Below are 18,192 nucleotides of genomic sequence, written 5' to 3' on the forward strand. Positions count from 1 at the left end.
AGTACCCCCACCCAAGCTCTGCCCCAGACCCACCCAAATACCACCCCAGACCTGCCCAAACTCTGCCCCTGTCTCCATCCAAACTCTGCTCTTCACCCCCATAATAGTAGTATTAATTGTAATGCAATTTCTTCCATCCATTTTTCATATGCACACAATATAATCTCATTAATACATAATGGTAACCACAAAATAAAAAAAAACAACACAAAGCACACTGTATGCAGAGAAAATGTTAATTATCATTTATATTTGGAGAGTTTTCAAAGAGGTCAAGGCAGATGACTTTAAAATATGCAATCAGTAACAACTATAGAAAAAATAGACAAATATAGAGCAAAATACAGATGGCAGATATAAATTCTCAAAACAGACACATTTTGATCACTAAATTCAAAATAAAATCAATTTTCCTACCTTTGTTGTCTGGTGATTTCATGAGTCTCTGATTGCACTTCCTTCTGACTGTGCATCCATTATTTTTTTCTTTCTGTCTTTCTCCCTCCTGCATGCTTCCTCTCCTCCAGACCTCATTCCATTCCCAACCAACATCTCACTCTGTCTTTCCATAAGTCCAGCTTTTTCTTCCTCTTTCCCTGCCTGTCCCCTCCCCTGAAGCCACCACCGTCAATTTCTTTCTGCCTTCTCGCTCCATCCCTGAAGCTGACCCTGCCACCCAACACTCTCCATTCCCCCAACTTTTTCGTCCTCTCTCCCTACCTGCCCCCCCAATGCTGAAGCCACCACTGCTGATTCCTCCCTGCTCCACCTCCAAAGCCGACCCTGCTACCCGACACGATCCATTCCCCCCCCTACCGCCGTTGCATCAACAGGGCCAGGCACATGCAACGACTGCATGCAGCCAGCTCACAAGCCTTCTTTCTGACATCAATTTTAAGGTTCCGGGCCAGCCAGGCAGTGATTGGCTGGCCCGGAACCTTCTCGCCAACGTCGGAATTGATGTCGGGGGGGGGGGGGAAGCTTGTGGGCTGGCCACGTGCATTCGCTGCATGCACCTGGCCTATCCTGTCCCTGTTGTTGCTGCAGTGGCGGCGGGAGGGGGGTGAGAATGGAGCATGTCGAGTGGCAGGGTCGGCTTCGGTGGTGGGGCAGGGAGGAATTGGCAGCGGCACCTTCATTGTGGGGCACAGGCATTGAGAGATCCCAGGCAGCGTCCAGTCCACGTACCCCCAACAGGCAGCCCACATACCCCCTGGGGTGCTATACCACAGGTTGAGAAACACTGTGAGAGCATACCATACTTTTGGATAATAAGTTGCTTTGATATATACAAAATAAGCTGTTGATTGATTAAATACACAAGGTTTGCTATGAAAATGTGGCAAACTGCATTAAATCTACATTAAAAACATGGACAGTGGAAAATAATGATAACGAAGAGCTTCTAAAGTGAATGTAGACTTATCTACAAGTCAAAGGTTTATTTTTATTTGACTTTTTTCTCAAGCACTTTGCATTTCAGTTTGTTTCACATTAATAACTTTTAGGGGTACTTTTACTAAGGTATGCTAGCGTTTTTAGTGCACGCACAGGATTAGCACGCGCTATAGTGCATGCTACCCGAAAAACTACCACCTGCTCAAGAGGAGGCGGTAGCAGCTAGCGTGTGGGGCATTTTAGCTCGCGAAAACCGCTAGCACGCTTTTGTAAAAGGAGCCCTTATTAGTGTACATTGCACAGAGTCATTTCAAATGTGTTGAAAAAGAGGCTTTTTATGCTATAGCAGCTGGCGTATGCTGCATTTTCTAAGGCTTTTTCCTCCTTTTCATATCTGAATTAACATGTGCATGTTATATTTTGACTAGTTTTTGGATGTTCATGCGGGGTTTTCTTTCATTGCACCATTTGGTGGAAGTGTGATATTGTGTTTACTGTTTGTTTTCACTATACTGTGTTTGCTGGGCATTATAATATTTTAACACATGAAGGAAAATGGCAGCATGGTTTAAGTGGCAGAACAATTTTTTAAAAAAATATTGATTAGATTTTATTCAAATGAATGGAAAGATCTTAATACTCAATATAGCTTGCAGGTTCTCTGTTTCCAGGCGGATTTTTTGGGACACCAAGCCGCAAAATGGTATAAATTGTTATATGGATTTTTAAATTAAAAAAAAGAAAACTGGACTTAGGGATATTTGGAGTATTGAGATTGGACAGACAATTTCTGCGTCTCAATGGCCATGATTTTGGTCCTGGAGATTAAGGTCTACAAGGTCAGCATCTATGAGTCAAATGTGGATGTTTTTGTTACATCGAGTTTTATGGACCCCTACGCGTTTACAAAAGATAGATAGCACTAGGTCCAATAGATGCTGGCATTGTAGATTAGAAGTTGGGACGTTAGATCATTTAATTTTTTTTTGTCCCTGTGTAAATGCTTTTTGGAAACTAATTTGGCCCCAAATTAATAAATTATTAGAAAACCATATAGGACTCTCATATGCCACTATATTATTTGGTACAGCAATGAGAACTCAGAGCCCGAATTCTGCAAATAACAAGTTATTATTAATATTGACAGGGGTCGCCATGCAACAAATTACTCAAAATTGGAAAGATTATACTAAATTAAATTATACATTTTGGTGGAATTCAGTTTGTCACATATATAAGATGGAAAAGGTGTTAGCGTTACAACAAGGGAATCTTCATAATTTTAAAAAAATTTGGGAACCATTGACTAATTATTCTAATGATCAGATATCTTAGCACATGGGTAGTAGATATATAGGGGTGGGATGGGGAATGTATATATGGAAATAGGAATATTGACAAAAGGGGGGGATTTATTCTATATTATAAGAGGATTTGTTTGTAAATACAAGTGCCATAATATAATTGATTATAATATGTTTAATTCACTTGTTGTAAGAATTCAAAAATGAATAAATAAAAATATAAACAAAAAAACAAAACAAAAAAAAAAATATTGATCAGATTTTATTCATATATTGTATATTTTAGTTGTACCCTGCCTACAATTTTTAGATAATGTGGGTTATAAATTTTTTCAATAAATAAATAAGTGGAGGTAATTTTACAAAGCATTTTTGCATGGATGCATAAGTACATGTAAATTACGTACAAAAAAGAGTGCCTATTTTTATGCAATCTCCCCCAAATTCCATAAAATTCTCCTAAAGTTCGGTGTCTATATTGGTGCACCTAACTTATCCCCCCCCCCTTTTTACAAAACCATAGCATCGGGATCTGGGGAGGGTCGATCAGGTTTAGTTAGATCATTTGATATATTTCTTGAATAGTATAGTTTTAAGATTTTTTCTGAATGTTTTGTAGTTGGGCGTTGTGGTCAGCAGATTGGAGAGGTGGTGGTCTAGTCTCACTGCTCTGGTGGCTAATAGGCCATCATATATTTTTTTTTGCTTTGTATGCTTTTGACTGGGGGGAGGGTAAAGTGTGCTTGAGTTCTCCTTGGTCTGGATGTGTTTTTCCTGATTAGGTGGTTGCTCAGGTAGCTTGGTCCGTTTCCATTTAGGACTTTGAATTGGGCGCAATAGAATTTGTATTGAGTGCCTGCTTGTACTGGGAGTCAGTGTGATTCTCGGAAAGCGGGGGTAATGTGGTCGTATTTTTTCAGCAAGTATATCAGTCCAAGAGCTGTATTTTGGACTGTTTGCAATTGTTTTTGCATGTTGGAAGGGTATGACAGGTATTACATTACATTGGTATCTTCTATCCTGCCAATACTTTTCATTTCTAGGCCGTTTACAACAAGAATTAGCTTGGGCATTCCCAGGGAGATTACAAGGTTGATAGCTATAGTATGCGTCGGGATCTGGGAAGGGTCGATACGGTTTGGTTAGATCATTTGACAAATTTCTTGAATAGTATAGTTTTCAAGTTCAAGTTTATTAGTTTTTAATATACCGACCATCAACAAGTATCTAGCCGGTTTACAATAAAAGTTAAAATCAGGGTAAAATTATATTTATAGATTATAAAATTAATAAAAGAGAAAGAGTAAAGGGAAGAGTGAACATTAAAGACATTTGACAATGACAGACATAAAAGTGAGGTTAACAAGGAGGGAAGGGGAAAAGTTACATTAAAGTGATGAGAAAGAAGAAAAAAAACCCACAAAAAAACAACAGTTTTGAATGTGAGAAGGAGGGGGAGGGAAGGAACAGAGGGGAGGGGGGGCGCTTCATTAAAGTGGGTAGGTGAATGGTGAAAGAAGAATCATCAGTAATAAAAAGCATCTTGAAATAGGAAGGTTTTCAGATTAGTCTTAAATTTATCAATGAGGTTTTCCTGACGAAGTTGGGATGGCAGAGAGTTCCATAAAGTAGGAGCTACTACAGAAAAATTAGTTTTTCTAGTATAGAAGAATTTCTTTATAGAGGGAACGGATAGTAAATTTTGGTCAGCAGATCTAAGGGTCCGTGATGGGCAAAATGGAATAAGAAGTTTGTCAAGAAAGGATGGTTGATGGGAAGATTTGATTTTAAAGACCAACATAAGAGTTTTATAAGTGATACGATGTGTAATGGGTAGCCAATGCGCTTCTTTCAAAAGAGGAGTGACGTGGTCATATTTCCCTGGTTTATATATAAGTTTTATTGCAGTGTTTTCAGTTCTTTCCTGAATGTTTTGTAGTTGGGTATCGTGGTCAGCAGATTTGAGAGGTATAGGATATTACAGTAGTCCAGGAGTCCTAGGATTAGTGCTTGCACTATGAATTTGAATTGTTCGTTGTTGAAGTATTTTTCGGATTTGCCTTAAGTTGCGCATGGTTGCGAATGCATTAGCAAGATCAGAAATACTGTGCCTTTTACAGCACCTTCCCTGTGAAATATGTTCTCCCTAATTTTAAGACCTGAACTTTGCTGTGGAAAATTCAGGGCAAGTCTTAAAACCGTGCTTATAAAAAGCAGAAGGGCCAGTGGGGTGGTCCTGTCCTATCTGTATACTTTTTCTGGTCCTTCTGTAACACTGATCTATTTTATTGTAGAAGGACACTTTCAACTTCAGTTCTCCTTTATTTCTGCTTTCCTTTTCACTAATTAGATTGTAAACCATCTTGGCATTTAGGTATGAAGTATGGTATAGTCCAAATAAACACAAACATAATATCTGTACTAAATCACTAGAAGTAAAACTATATTCTGTCACCCTGTTACTCTATAATCCATTCTAAAATATCCTGAGCCTAAAGTCATACTGTAACTTAAACCAAGTTTTTAACTGTTTGCAAAATACTGTATGTCGCCTTGCCTCAAGATGGTCTTCATCCATCCTCTAAAGCAGGGGTGTCCAACCTTTTGGCTTCACTGGGCGACATTGGTCGAAAAAAATGTTTCTGGGGCTGCACAAATGTGCAAACTCTGCAGCAAGACAGAGGAGGGAGCCGGCAAGATGGTAAACACCAGGGGGCAGCAGAGGAAAACACTGCATCGTCCTTGACCGGGGCCGCACAAAATACTCCACTGGGCCGCATGCGGCCCTCGGGCCGCAGGTTGGACACCCCTGCTCTAAAGTGAGACGGAACTCACTCAGGACCAAGGAAATTTCAATTATTACCTTCCAGATATTCATCTCTACTTCAGTTAAGGTTTCTACAGTGTTTGGACTCGTATCTCCTGGACCCAGGAATTGACTGTGGCCCTCTTTTACTAAGGTGCGCTAACTGATTTAGCGTGCACTAAACGATAACGCGTCTATGGACGTGTTAGCGTTTAGCGCACGCTAATCGGTAAGTGCACTTTAGTAAAAGAGTGAGTGAGTTAAGAATCAAGCAAAATCCAAAATGATGTTCCAAAAGAAAATACAAATCTAATCTAGTGTATAAGTAAATATCCCAGATATGTATCAGATCATTTTATTTACCTTTGTTCTCCTTTACTAATATGAAAGGGGAGGGGGTAGGATTGTACACATCTCCACGGAAAATCTCCTTATGATGTTCTATTGTGTTATTAGCTTTCTCCAAATCTCCTGTTCCCAACTAATACTTTTACAATAAATAACGGTGTGCCTGGCAACTCTGTGCATGGGACTTTACCTTGTGTCATTGGCCTGGGAAGCACTGCCCTGTTTCCTTTCTGACATCACTCAGAGAACCAGTGGTCACTCTTTAAAGTTCTGCTTGCTGTGGCTGAGGGCTCTTCATTAACCCTCCCCGCCGAGCTCCACTGTAACAAGCTGTCATGTGCCTGGTAAGTTTCTGTGTGTGACTTTTTATCTTCCATCACTGGATGTGGGAGCCATTGCTCCGCCTCCTTTGTGACATCATACAGCATGCCCATGATCATCCTTTAAAGATCCCCGATACAAGGCTTGATTGTTAGTGCACTCCTCTGTGAGTTCGAAGGTAAACTTGTGCAAGTGAAGAGTTCTCGGTAGGACTCTGAAATCACTTTATCATTGATTTTGCAAAGAGTGTTGTTGTTTTAATGTACAGAAGGTTGGTAAATAAAGTTTCTATGCGGTTTTACAATGTATAAAACACCAACCGAAAGTGTTGAGGACTGTAGAGGTTAAAATCTGTGCTAATTAGCATGGGGAAGTATGGGAAAGGTACCATTAAGAGCCATTTTGTTTCCCATGTCATTAGACCAATAGTAAGAACATAAGAAATGCCATACTGGGACAGACCGAAAGCCCATCAAGCCCAGTATCATGTTTCCAACAGGGGCCAATCCAGGTCCCAGGTACCTATCTAGATCTCTCCACCAATGAACCACAATTTATCAATAGAATGCTTATTCCCTATAATACACCGCGTTCTCTTCAGACTACTAACCAAAATCTCATAGTAGTCCCCTCCCTGAAAGTTATCGGAACTCGACGACATGATATGTTTTCGGTGATGGCCCTGCAACTTTGGAACACTTTGCCTCAATATATAAAAGAGGACGAAGATCTTAGCCATTTTAAAAATAACTTAAAAAGTTTCCTTTTTAAAGATGCTTTTAATCTTTAAATTATACTCAAATCTTAAGTAGTTACCCTCCAGGTTTATACTACTCCCTCCCTAATGTTTTTTTCCATCTATGGTTCTTTTTTTCGACTTTAAAGTATTGAATTGTAACTTTACTCCTTCATCCCTTGTGTACCGATTAGCTTGTAAGTCTGTCGGTCTAACCCTTCATTTTTAAATTTTAAATAGTATGTCTAAATGTATGTTTATCTTTCTTTTATTGTAACTCGCTTAGTAAATTTGAATAAGTGATTCATCAAATCAAAATAAAACTTGAAACTTGATTGCATGCTGTTTATCCTAAGCACAGGCAGCGGAACGTTTTTTGTTTGGAAGGGGGGCCCAAAAGCTTCGCTCCTGGCTCCCCACCTATCTCCTCCCTGGCCACTGCCATTTTAAATCTTTGGGCAGCCATCAGTGGCAACGAGTGAGCCTGCTGCCGTCAGACTGCCCTGGAAGTCTTCATTCTGCAGCAACTGGACACTGCAGAATGAAGACTTCCGGGGCACGCCAATGGCAGCAGGCTTTCTCGTTGCTGCTGCCCGAAAATTTAAAATGGGCAATGGAGGGTTAAGTGACTAGCTAGAGTAACAGGGAGCAGGCTGGGAGAACGAGGGCACTCTCTAAAGTTGAAAAGGGACAGATTCCGTACAAACGTAAGGAAGTTCTTCTTCACCCAGAGAGTGGTAAAAAAACTGGAACGCTCTTCCGGAGGCTGTTATAGGGGAAAAACACCAAAGTTGGACAAGTTCATGCTAAACTGGTGAGACTGGACTCATTTGGAGCACTGGTCTTGACCTTGGGGCTGCTGCGTGAGCAGACTGCTGGGCAGGATGGACCACCGGTCTGACCCAGCAGCGGAAATTCCTATGTTCTTATGTAAATTCGCAACCTCAGGGTGCTGAGGCAGCACCTCTAGCCAATAGGCCACTCCTCCCCTCTGTTTTTTAATTCTTTTGCTTCTGTCATACTATGCACCCAAAGTTTCCCTACAATTTGATGTTGTACCTAGGGCAGGATTAACCAATAGGCCAAGTAGGCATATGCCTAGGGCCCGAAATGGTCAGGGGGGGCCCAATGAAGGAGGGCATGAACATTGTTTTTTCCAAACGGCGATGGGCCCCTCCAGCATCGATTGGCAACATGAGTCCCCCTCCCAAATTGGCAACGCGGGCCCCACCCTGATCGGCAACGCGCCTCCCCCCAATCAACGGAAAGTGAGACAAGCAAGCAACACGGGTAAGAAAGACAACAGGAACTGTAATTGTGCAAGCGGTGCTGCTTGCCCAAAGGTTCCCTCTGACGCAGCTTCCTGTTTCCGCCTGGGCGCATGGTGGGGTGGGGCGGGGCTGGGGGGGTCTAGTGTACTTGTGTGCCTAGGGGCTCTCGACGAATTAATCCTGCCCTGGTTGTATCCTAAGCCCTGTGCATCTCAGCGGTGGGCCACTGAAACCCTGGCCATAGGCTGAGCGCCAATACAGCAAAAGCCATGGGAGAAAAGACACTTGTGCAAACGCTGCTAAAATTTTGGTATTGGCTTAAAAATAATCCGTTGGCTGTTTTAAAATTTGCTGTTTAATCATATATAAATAAGTAATAGCAGAAATTATTTTCCTTGCAATTCAAAAAAAGACTCTTACTTTCCAACTAAGGCAAGAGAGGGATGGCACTTTTTTTTTTTTTTTTACACTATTACATCATTAAATAGCCATGTTCATAAATTTCGTTCAACCATTGCATCCGCGGCGCGTTAAGATAAGGGATACCAAGCTCAGTAACATGACACATAGACCCCCGAGGAAGGCTGGTGTGTAGCTGATACGCTCTGGACAAAATAGTGCATGGGGTATTTATAGGAATACCCACCAAAGTTGGCTCTGGCTGATGGCCATTTAGATAAGTGTTGCTGTTGTCTTTCTTTTTTATCTAGCATTTTGCAAACATATATACTTTTTTATCTATTATAAATTTTTCCATTATGAATTTAAATAAATTATGAAAAATAAAAAACTTTTTTTTACCCTAGTTAGAATAAATTGAGTAAGGGAGATTTAAGGGTGGGATGGAGGATCGTTGTAAATGATTATATGGCACTGCTTTAAGCCAGAATAAGAACTTGAAATAACATATATGTTATAAGAGGTTCTATACACTGAGCTTGTGGCCTTTGTATGATACGTTATCCTCCTGGCTTATAAATTTATTCCTTTATCTATTACTTGGGAAAGTTGAAATGATAGGGTTGGGTGCTATATGACCAGCTTAAATTGCTTGCAAGTTACATTTATTCATTTAAATATTCAGGAATTGTGACACTATATGTGTGCAATAATTGGTGGAAATAATTGATTGACTATCCAAAAAAAAAAAAAAACACGCTTTTTTCTTTGATCATAAATTTAGGCCTGCCATTTGTTTGCCTAGATTTATGAAGCTAATTTGTGAGCCTAGTACTGACAATCAGTGCCTAACTCCTAACTTTTTTCTCTCACCTTAAATCCACCCTTGTTGCCACCCAGTATTTATAAAATACTGTACAGTGTTCACCCGCGAGTTCGCGGATCGCAATCGCGGACTCGCAAGTTCGCAGTCTGCTCCGACTGCCTCTTCCTGCGTGCCAAAGCAGCTCCTGATTAGTGTAGCCCAACTTTACTACAGGAAGAGGTGGTTGAAGCAGACCGCGAGTGATTTTCTTTACCTGCTGGCGCTCCAGCTGCCCTCTCCTGCCTCCCCTGCCTATTGACAGGAGAAAAACCACATTCGCGGTTTTTCGAAATTCACGGGGGTTCCGTATGTATACCAGCACTGAAAATAGATTTACTACTGGCAGAATTCTGTGTGACTGCGCAATGCAGAATTTACGCAGAATTTCCTGTGCAAAATTCACCTTTGGCGAAGGTGTCAGCAGCGATTCCCACATGCTGCCTGCTGCTAACCCAGAAGCCTTTCTGTGGCAGAGGAGAGGCTTCCAGGTTAGCAGCGACCAGTGTGTGGGAATTGCTGCCAAAGCCAAAACCCGATGAAGCAAGCCTTACTTAGGGAGAAAGAGTATAGGGGAAATCAGGACGGAAAGATGCTGACACAGGGGGAGGAGTGAAAAGAAAGAAAGATGATGGCACAGGGAGCGGAGGAGTGAGAGAAAGGAAAGATAGTGGCACAAGGGGAGGGGAGGGAAGGGAGACATGTTGCACATGATAATGAAGAGGAAGGGAGAGATAGTGCATGTAGAGCAGACATGTCAAATCTGGCCCACGGTGTGTTAAAAATTGGCCCACCAGACATTTTAAATTTTATAGTAAATCTGGCCCACCAGCACGAACCGCTGCCTCCGCTGCTACTCTTCACTCACGTCTGCCTTCACCTGGTCTCCTCTTCAAAGCAGCCTGCTGAGGATCGCCGGCTGGCTGTAGCGAACCTCGCAGGCCACTGTCCACCTTGGTAGCATGTTCCCTCTGACGCAATCCTGTACGTCAGAGGAGGGATGGGATTGCATCAGAGGGAACATGCTACCAAGGTGGACAGCGGCCTGCGAGGTTTGCTACAGCCAGCCGGCAATCCTCAACAGGCTGCTTTGAAGAGGAGACCAGGTGAAGGCAGATGCGAGTGAAGAGCAGCAGCGGTTCATGCCGACGAGCCAGGGGAGACCAGGAAGTCGGGATGGAGGGAGGGTAGGAATGGTAGGCCAAATCTGAAGGAGAAACTGGGAAGAAGAAAGGGGGAAAACATACAGGCCTTCAGGACAGGGGCGGGCCCTGGTGTAGAAGTACCCAGCGGGAGAGAAGAAGGGGGTCCAGATGTGCATATGTCGGACTGAGTGGAGGGTGAGGTTGGGTGGGGAAGAAATAAAACAGAGGAGAGGCAGAGAGGGAAGGAACCTAAAGAGAGAGAAGTTGGACACAAGGGATGGTGTGGAAGGGGATAGAGATACTGGATAGGAGGGCAGTTGGGAAGAGAAAACGGAGAGATGGTAGATCCTGGGATGGTGGGGAAGGAGAGAGAGATTCTGGATGAAAGGGTAGTTGAGAAAAGGACAGATGGTGGATCTGGGGATGGTGGGGTCTATTGCTGCGGATATGGACACGAAAAAAAGGAAAGATGCCAGACCTCCGGGGGAGGGAAGGGAAATGGAAAGGGAGGCTACAGATGGAAGATGGATAGTTAGCACAGCGAAAGAAGAAAATGACAAATGGGCAGGAGACCCTGGCAAGCGAGTTATCAGAAGACAACTAGAGCCTGGGACCAACAAAAGGTAGAAAAAAATAATTTTATTTTCTGTTTTGTGATTACAATATTTATTTTGTTTACACCACAGAGCTGGTGTGGGGTGGGAGACATTGTAACCCTATACTTCTACTAAGACTAAGCCTTAGTCACTTAGAGGTCCTTTTATTAAGGTGCACATTTAGCGCGCGCTAAATCGGTTAGCGTACCTTAATTAAAGGACCCCTAATTATCTTAATTAAAAATTCAGCTTGCGGCTTAGCCTCTTTTTCAGATTTCGGCCCCTTATATGATTGAGTTCGACACCCCTGATGTAGGGGAATAGAGAGATTTGACCCAGGGCACAAGACGGGGGGGGGGGGGGGAGATAGAAATATGGTGGATAGTGAGAAAGAAACAAATGTTGGATATGGCAGTGGAAGAGAGGAAGGGAGAGAATGCTGCATTGGGGAGGGATGCAAGGGAGGGAAAGAGAAAGGTGTTGATGTGGGGATCGATGAGAGGAGGATGAGATATAAAGGAGATGGAGGGATTGAAGGAGGGAGATATTGGATCCAGGAGCAGAATGGAGTGATGGAGAGTTGCCTGGCAATGGGAGTGAGAAAAGAGAGTGGGAGAAATGTTGGACCATGGGGGAGCATGCAGGAGAGAAGAGAAAAGAGAGAGGGAGATGTCCGGTATGAGGGTGGGGAGGGAAGGAAGAGGGAGCAGATGCTGGGCTATAAGGGTGGAAGAATGAAGACACTGAAAATGGTAGAACCCTTAGGGGGAAGAGAGGGAATGGATGAAAAATGGATATTACTGAGCATAGAAATATGGTAATGGGGGATACATTGAAGATGAAAGGGAATGGAGGATTTAGTAAAAGGATCCCAATATTTGCAACACAAACCTGAATCACTCATGAAAACAAAACTTAAAAATGGAGAAATTTCAATTTTTGAAAAATGTAGCTCATGCAATTACTTTCATCCACAATACTTTGGCACTGAGAATTTGGAATATAGTAAAAAACAAACAGACATATGTAATACCATTTTTAGACAGTTATAATACAAGATTCGTATGCAATAGAAATAAAATAATAGCGATTTAAACTCTGAAATACATTTTATTTAAAAATTAAAGATGCTTACTCATACCTTTCGATCTTTGGGTCTGATTTGGTGGTGATAGTTGGTTGCTGTATAGGAACAGCAATTGTCTTCGCAAGTGCAAATGGCAAAGCTGATAAAGCACTCATTGTTTGCTTTAAAAAAAAAGAAAAGTACAAAACATTCAAAATTCTGTCCTAAGAGCCTACTACAATGTTGTTCACTATTTTTTTAAGATGGGGACACTTTGGATCCAAAAGGCTGAAAAGAGAGAGTGGAGAAATATATTCCCTTGCAGGGCCATAACTTTGACCAATGTGTGCCAATGACACTTATCCCCATCAGTCTAAGACTCTTTAGAATGCCCCTTTTACATTACATTAGGGATTTCTATTCCGCCATTATCAAGGCGGATTACAAGTGGTTTGTCAGGACATTAGAAGTATTTATGGAGTAGTTTGTACATTTCTTTGAGTTGCTAAGAATTACATTTGAATTGTCATAGTATTAGAAGTACATATGGAGTAGTTGCAGATGATGCTTAGGATATTTCTGATTGAGTTAGTTCGGTTTTATGTGTTTTTTGAATAGAAGGGTTTTTATTTCTTTTTTGAAGGTTTTGTAGTCTGTGGTCGAGGTCAATAGGTTGTAGAGTTGGAGGTCGAGTGTTGCAGTTCAAATGGCTAGGAGGTTGTCGTACAATTTTTTTCTTTTGACGTTTTTGGTTGGAGGGTATGTGAATAGTGCGTGGATTCTCCTATGTCTGGTTGAGGTGGATTGAATTAGTCGATTATTTCAATAAGCTGGGCTGTCTCCGTTTATTGCTTTAAATAGTAGGCAGTAAAATTTGAAGTGTACTCCCGCTTGTATTGGGAACCAATGTGAGTCGTGGTATGCCTCTGTGATGTGGTCGAATTTCTTCAGTGACGTGCCTCTTTGGCACAATAAAGTATATGGAGTATCTACCCAAGCCCGAGTCTTCATGCGGCACTCGTTCTATGGCCTGAATATCTAACAATCTTTGTACAGTGGCTTGCACTTTGACCGCATTGTCTGGGTGCCTCATGGGAGAATCCACACACCAATCTGTCAGAGGCTGGGCAAATTCCTGCTTGTAGCCGGACTGAATAATGTCCAGAATCCACTCAGATGAGATGTGCAGGAACGCTGAAAGTCTGCCTCCGATATGTAGAGAGACCTTCCTCAGCCTGGTGTCACTGTGCCTTTTTGGCAGATGGAGCCAAATGGGAGGCATAAGACTGACTATGCCTGGAGCCTGAGAACTTCTGCTTTTAACCCTGAGAAAATCTCTGAGACGTGGAGCATGAATATGGGCGAGAATGCCTGGAACCATGAAAATTAGAGTGTCACGAACCTCTAGCGGTTCTGGGTCTGCTGTCAGGCAGAGAGTATTAGGGCAACAGTCCACTACAGAATTCATCTGGGGGTGGGGCTAGGGGGCAGATCAGGATGTGACAGAGGCAGAACTGGTAGGTCCTGGGAGCTTGGTCTTGGGTTCCGAATTTTCCCGAAGGAAAATCTGGTAACCCTACTCTTCCTGCCTTCAGCTGCACAGGGATGTGAGCAGCGGCTCTTATACGCTGCACATGGCTGACCCACAGGGCTTCCTTCTGACATCAGCGAGAACCGAGCTATAGAAACCTGGGGCTAATCTATCTATAATTCTGAGACTCAGTGATTACTTCTAATAGCACTGAGGTCCTCTCCCAGATCTAGAGCCACTTTTTGGTCAGCCTCCAGTATCTCCAAATGGGAGGCTGTATTGCCTGCTAATGAGGACCTTGACTGGGAGAGTAACAGCATAGAAACTGAATTGTCTTCTTTCCAGTCTTCATCAGACTGGACCCCTGTCACTGAAGTATGGCTGTGGAACACAGATGCTCTGAGTGAGAGAAAATCCCAGCGCTATAGCTGCCAAGACCCCCAAGGGGTTAACGTGGCCACTGTAATTTAAGTACGCTTTATACATTATATTGATAATTTTTTTTAAAATCATTTTTATTAAGAATGAGGTCAACCAAAGAAACAAACAAGTGGAATACAGTAAAATCAGATGTAAACATATGCATCTGGGAACAATGTGGTACAAGCATCAACAATAAAGAACATAGTAACAAGAAAAATATAAATATCAATATCGCATTGCTAGCAGGAAGAAGAAACACCATGAGGGCCCCTGCGGATGCCCCTGTGTCTCTTCCTGGGGTTTCCTGGTAATGGTGCGATTGTGGTTCGCTGGGGTCACACAGTCAGCATTTCCCAGCTCTGACCCACATTTCTGACCTGGAACCCGGACATTCTGGGAACCCAAATCACTAGAGGGAGTAGGGGAGGCTAAGCCTGTGGCTCCTGTACCCTCTCATGTGCTGCTTTGCATGTGGAACATGGACGGTCCTTGGCCAGCCATCCACTGCAAATTTGGCATGAATCCAGAGTATCCTGAGGTGTTCTGAGGCAGATAGAGGCTTTTATCCAAAACTTGGGAAATCCATGAAGGCCACTAATACCCCCTAAGTCTAACAAATAAGAAACAAGTGCCCCCGCACAAGCACCTCCTCAGACCTGCCCAAGCTCAGCCCCAAACCCCACCCCCATATTAATAGTACTAATTGTAATGCAATTTCTTCTATTCATTATTCATATACACACAATATAATCTTATTAATACATAATGATAATCACAAAATTATAAAAACACAAAAGCACACTGTATGCTGAGAAAATGTTAATTATCATTTATATTCTTTTTTTTTTTTTCCAAAGAAGTCAAGGCAGATGACTTTAAAATATGCAATGTCACCTTAGTAACAAATATAGGGGTCCTTTTACTAAGGCGAGCTAACTGGGCGTTAGCATTTAGCGAGTGCTAAATCAGTTAGCGCGCCTTAATAAAAAGACCCAATAGTGCAAAACATAGATAGCAGATATAAATTCTCAGAACTGACACATTTCGATCACTAAATTGAAAATAAAATCATTTTTCCTATCTTTGTTGTCTGGTGATTTCATGAATCTCTGGTTGCACTTCCTTCTGACTGTGCATCTAATATTTCTTTCTTTTTGCCTTCTCCACGCTTTTTCTCCTCCGGACCTCATTCCCTTCCCAAACCAACATCTCTCTCTGTTCCTCCAACTTTTCTTCCTCTCTTCTCCACCCCTATTGGCAACATTTCTCCCTCTCTCATCCCCCGGATCATATGCAGCATTTTTTACCACTGCCTACCAGTTCCATGCCCATTTCTCCTTCTATCATACCTCCCCAGCACCATGCCACATCTCTCCCTCTGTTGCTAAGTCCAACATTCCTCCCCCTTTCATCCCTGTCAATCTGTTCCTCTGTCCTCTCTCCACCAACATATCCAACATTTTCTTACATTCTTTATTGATTTTCCAAGCTTCAATAGTGCAATACACAAATATATCACATATAAGTCAATAAAGCACATTCAACTTACAAATATACATAATCAACCATTTTCTCTCCCCCACTCAATGATTATTTCATAAAACACAGAAGCATAGATTTTCCCAATAACCTTACCCTATTCGAATTAATAATATCCTCCCACCTATCCCAAATATAAATATTCAAATATCAAATTAGGACAGAACTAGCCCCCCCCTTTCCTGGATATGTACAAAAATAAACAAAAACTGACTCACAATCAAAGACCTACTATAGTGAGGTAATATAAGATGTCAACGGGCCCCAAACCAATTTAAATACACTACCGTGCCCCAAGCTATAGGCATTCATCTTTTCATATCTATAGCTGGAGCAAAGATTTGCCCACCAGAAAGGGAAATTTAGACGATCGTAATTCTTCCAATTCCGGGTTATCATCTGGATGGCTATCCCGGTCATGATAAGGAAAAGACGGCATTTATATCGATCCATAGGGGGCTTAATATATAACTATGTTCCACATATGACCGACTCATATGTCATTGGAATTGATGACTGCAATATATTGTTAATCTTACCTCATATCGACTTCCAAAATTTAAGTATCAAAGGACAATAGAACATATCCAACATTTATCCCTCTCAACCTTCTATTCCCCATGCATCTCTATCTCATTCCTCTCTTTCTATGCCCTATTTTCCTTTCTTCTTTTCCCCATGTGCACCATCTCTTTCCCTCTCACTCACACACTCCTGCCCAACAATTCTCCCTTTCCATTCCTTCCCTCCCTCTGTCCCAAGTTAGTGCCCCTTCCTCCCTCCCTTGTGTCCCAAGTTCATGCCCCCTCCCTTCCTTCTGTGTCTCAAGTTCATGCCCCCTCCCTGCCTTCCATCCTTTGTCCCAAAATCGTGCCCCTCCCATGCCCCAATGCGCTCCTTCCCCCCTCCCCTTTCTCCCAGATCATGTCCCCTCTCTCCCTACTTGCTCACTCCAAGGCAGCAGTCGCTTCCTTCAGGACCGTCCAGCTGGTCTGCTCTTTCAAACCTTCAGTGGCACTTGTTGAAGGGATTTGGGCAGCCGCTGCACATGGCTGACCCACAAGCCTTCTCTCAGATGTCTTTCCGATGTCAGTTAGTTTTCTATACCATTCTCCCAGGGAGCTCATTACAATTTACATGAATTTATTCAGGTACTCAAGTTATTTTCCCTGTCTGTCCCATTGGGCTCACAATCTATCTAATGTACCTGGGGCAATAGGGGGAATTAAGTGACTTGACCCGGGTCACAAGGAGCAGCGTGGGCTTGAACCCACAACCTCAGGGTGCTCAAGCTGTAGCTTTAACCACTGCACCACACTCTCCCTCATGCTGCTAAAGTCAGAATGCTTAAAATCCAGTACTTTTGAGTTTTGTGTGTCTGCACTCTGCTTGACCTCTTATATCAAACCATATTGACTGATAATCACTATTGCCCAAGTGGATACCCACCTAGACATTAGAAGCACTTCTTCCATTTGTGACCCCTTCCCTCGTGGGTTCCATCACTTTGTCATGCACAGTCTCTCTTCTTTCTGATTCTGCAAATGGGACATTTCAATCCACAACTGCCAAGTTAAAATCTGCCTGCAACGGCACCTCCCTTTTCATGACATCCTAGCCAAAATTATATATTTTTCAAAACCTGTATATCGGCATTTTGATTTCTGCCATCATCTCTCTGCTTAGGCTCTGTCTTCTCTTAGTTCTATCTTCTCCTAATTCTTTCTGGTGTCCTCAGTTCTTCCCCTTCTTTCCCTCTTTCCTTCATTCTCTCTTCCACTTTTCTTAATCTGCTCTGCTTCTTTTTGACCTTTCCTATATCCTTTTATAGCTTATACTGTGATTATAGTCTGCTTTTATACAAAGCAGATTAAAACAGTTCTTTTTTCATGATTTTCTTTCTCTTCCAGTATTTACCTAGATTCATATTCATGTCATCCTGACCTAGAGCCACCATATTCAGTGTACTCCCTTTCTCACTTCCTCCCTTCAGTTATCTCTCTCTGTCCCATCCTATATTCTCTCTCTTTTTTCACTATCCCTAGTCCTCTATTTCTCTCCCCTCCCCTAACCCTCTGCTGTCAACTTTCTGTTTCAGGACAGGGGACTGGCAGAGCCAACAGTGTGTGCCCGAGCACTGCGGCCCCGTGCCTGCTACTGCTTAGCTTGCCCTCTGCTTTTGCTCATCAGGAGAAGCAGCAGCAGCTGCGGAAGATGAGGGCAAAATGAACTGGCAAGGAAAAAAAAGGTGCCGGCACACCAGGGATAGGGAACCCCGGTCCTCGAGAGCCGTATTCCAGTCGGGTTTTCAGGATTTCCCTAATGAATATGCATTGAAAGCAGTGCATGCAAATAGATTTCATGCATATTCATTAAGGAAATCCTAAAAACCCGACTGGAATACGGCTCTCGATGACTGGACGGAGTTCCCTACCCCTGTGGTACAC

General features: G+C 42.6%; 1 protein-coding gene across 6 annotated transcripts in view; it reads right to left on the bottom strand.

Annotated features, from left to right (window-relative positions):
- The window catches only part of TTC29 (tetratricopeptide repeat domain 29), a 479,583-nt gene that overhangs the window by 279,751 nt on the left and 181,640 nt on the right, over nucleotides 1–18,192 (bottom strand). For 4 of the 6 annotated variants that reach the window (XM_033940245.1, XM_033940229.1, XM_033940219.1 and 1 more), the window contains one exon: nucleotides 12,328–12,434. The exons of the other annotated variants lie outside the window; for them this stretch is intronic. In XM_033940245.1, coding sequence (XP_033796136.1) covers nucleotides 12,328–12,428 — 101 coding nt within the window. In that variant the 5' untranslated portion in view covers nucleotides 12,429–12,434. The remainder of the gene's footprint in view (nucleotides 1–12,327; nucleotides 12,435–18,192) is intronic. 6 annotated transcript variants of the gene reach the window in all.

Source organism: Geotrypetes seraphini, chromosome 1 (genome assembly GCF_902459505.1).
Source record: "Geotrypetes seraphini chromosome 1, aGeoSer1.1, whole genome shotgun sequence".
Classification (NCBI taxonomy): domain Eukaryota; kingdom Metazoa; phylum Chordata; class Amphibia; order Gymnophiona; family Dermophiidae; genus Geotrypetes; species Geotrypetes seraphini.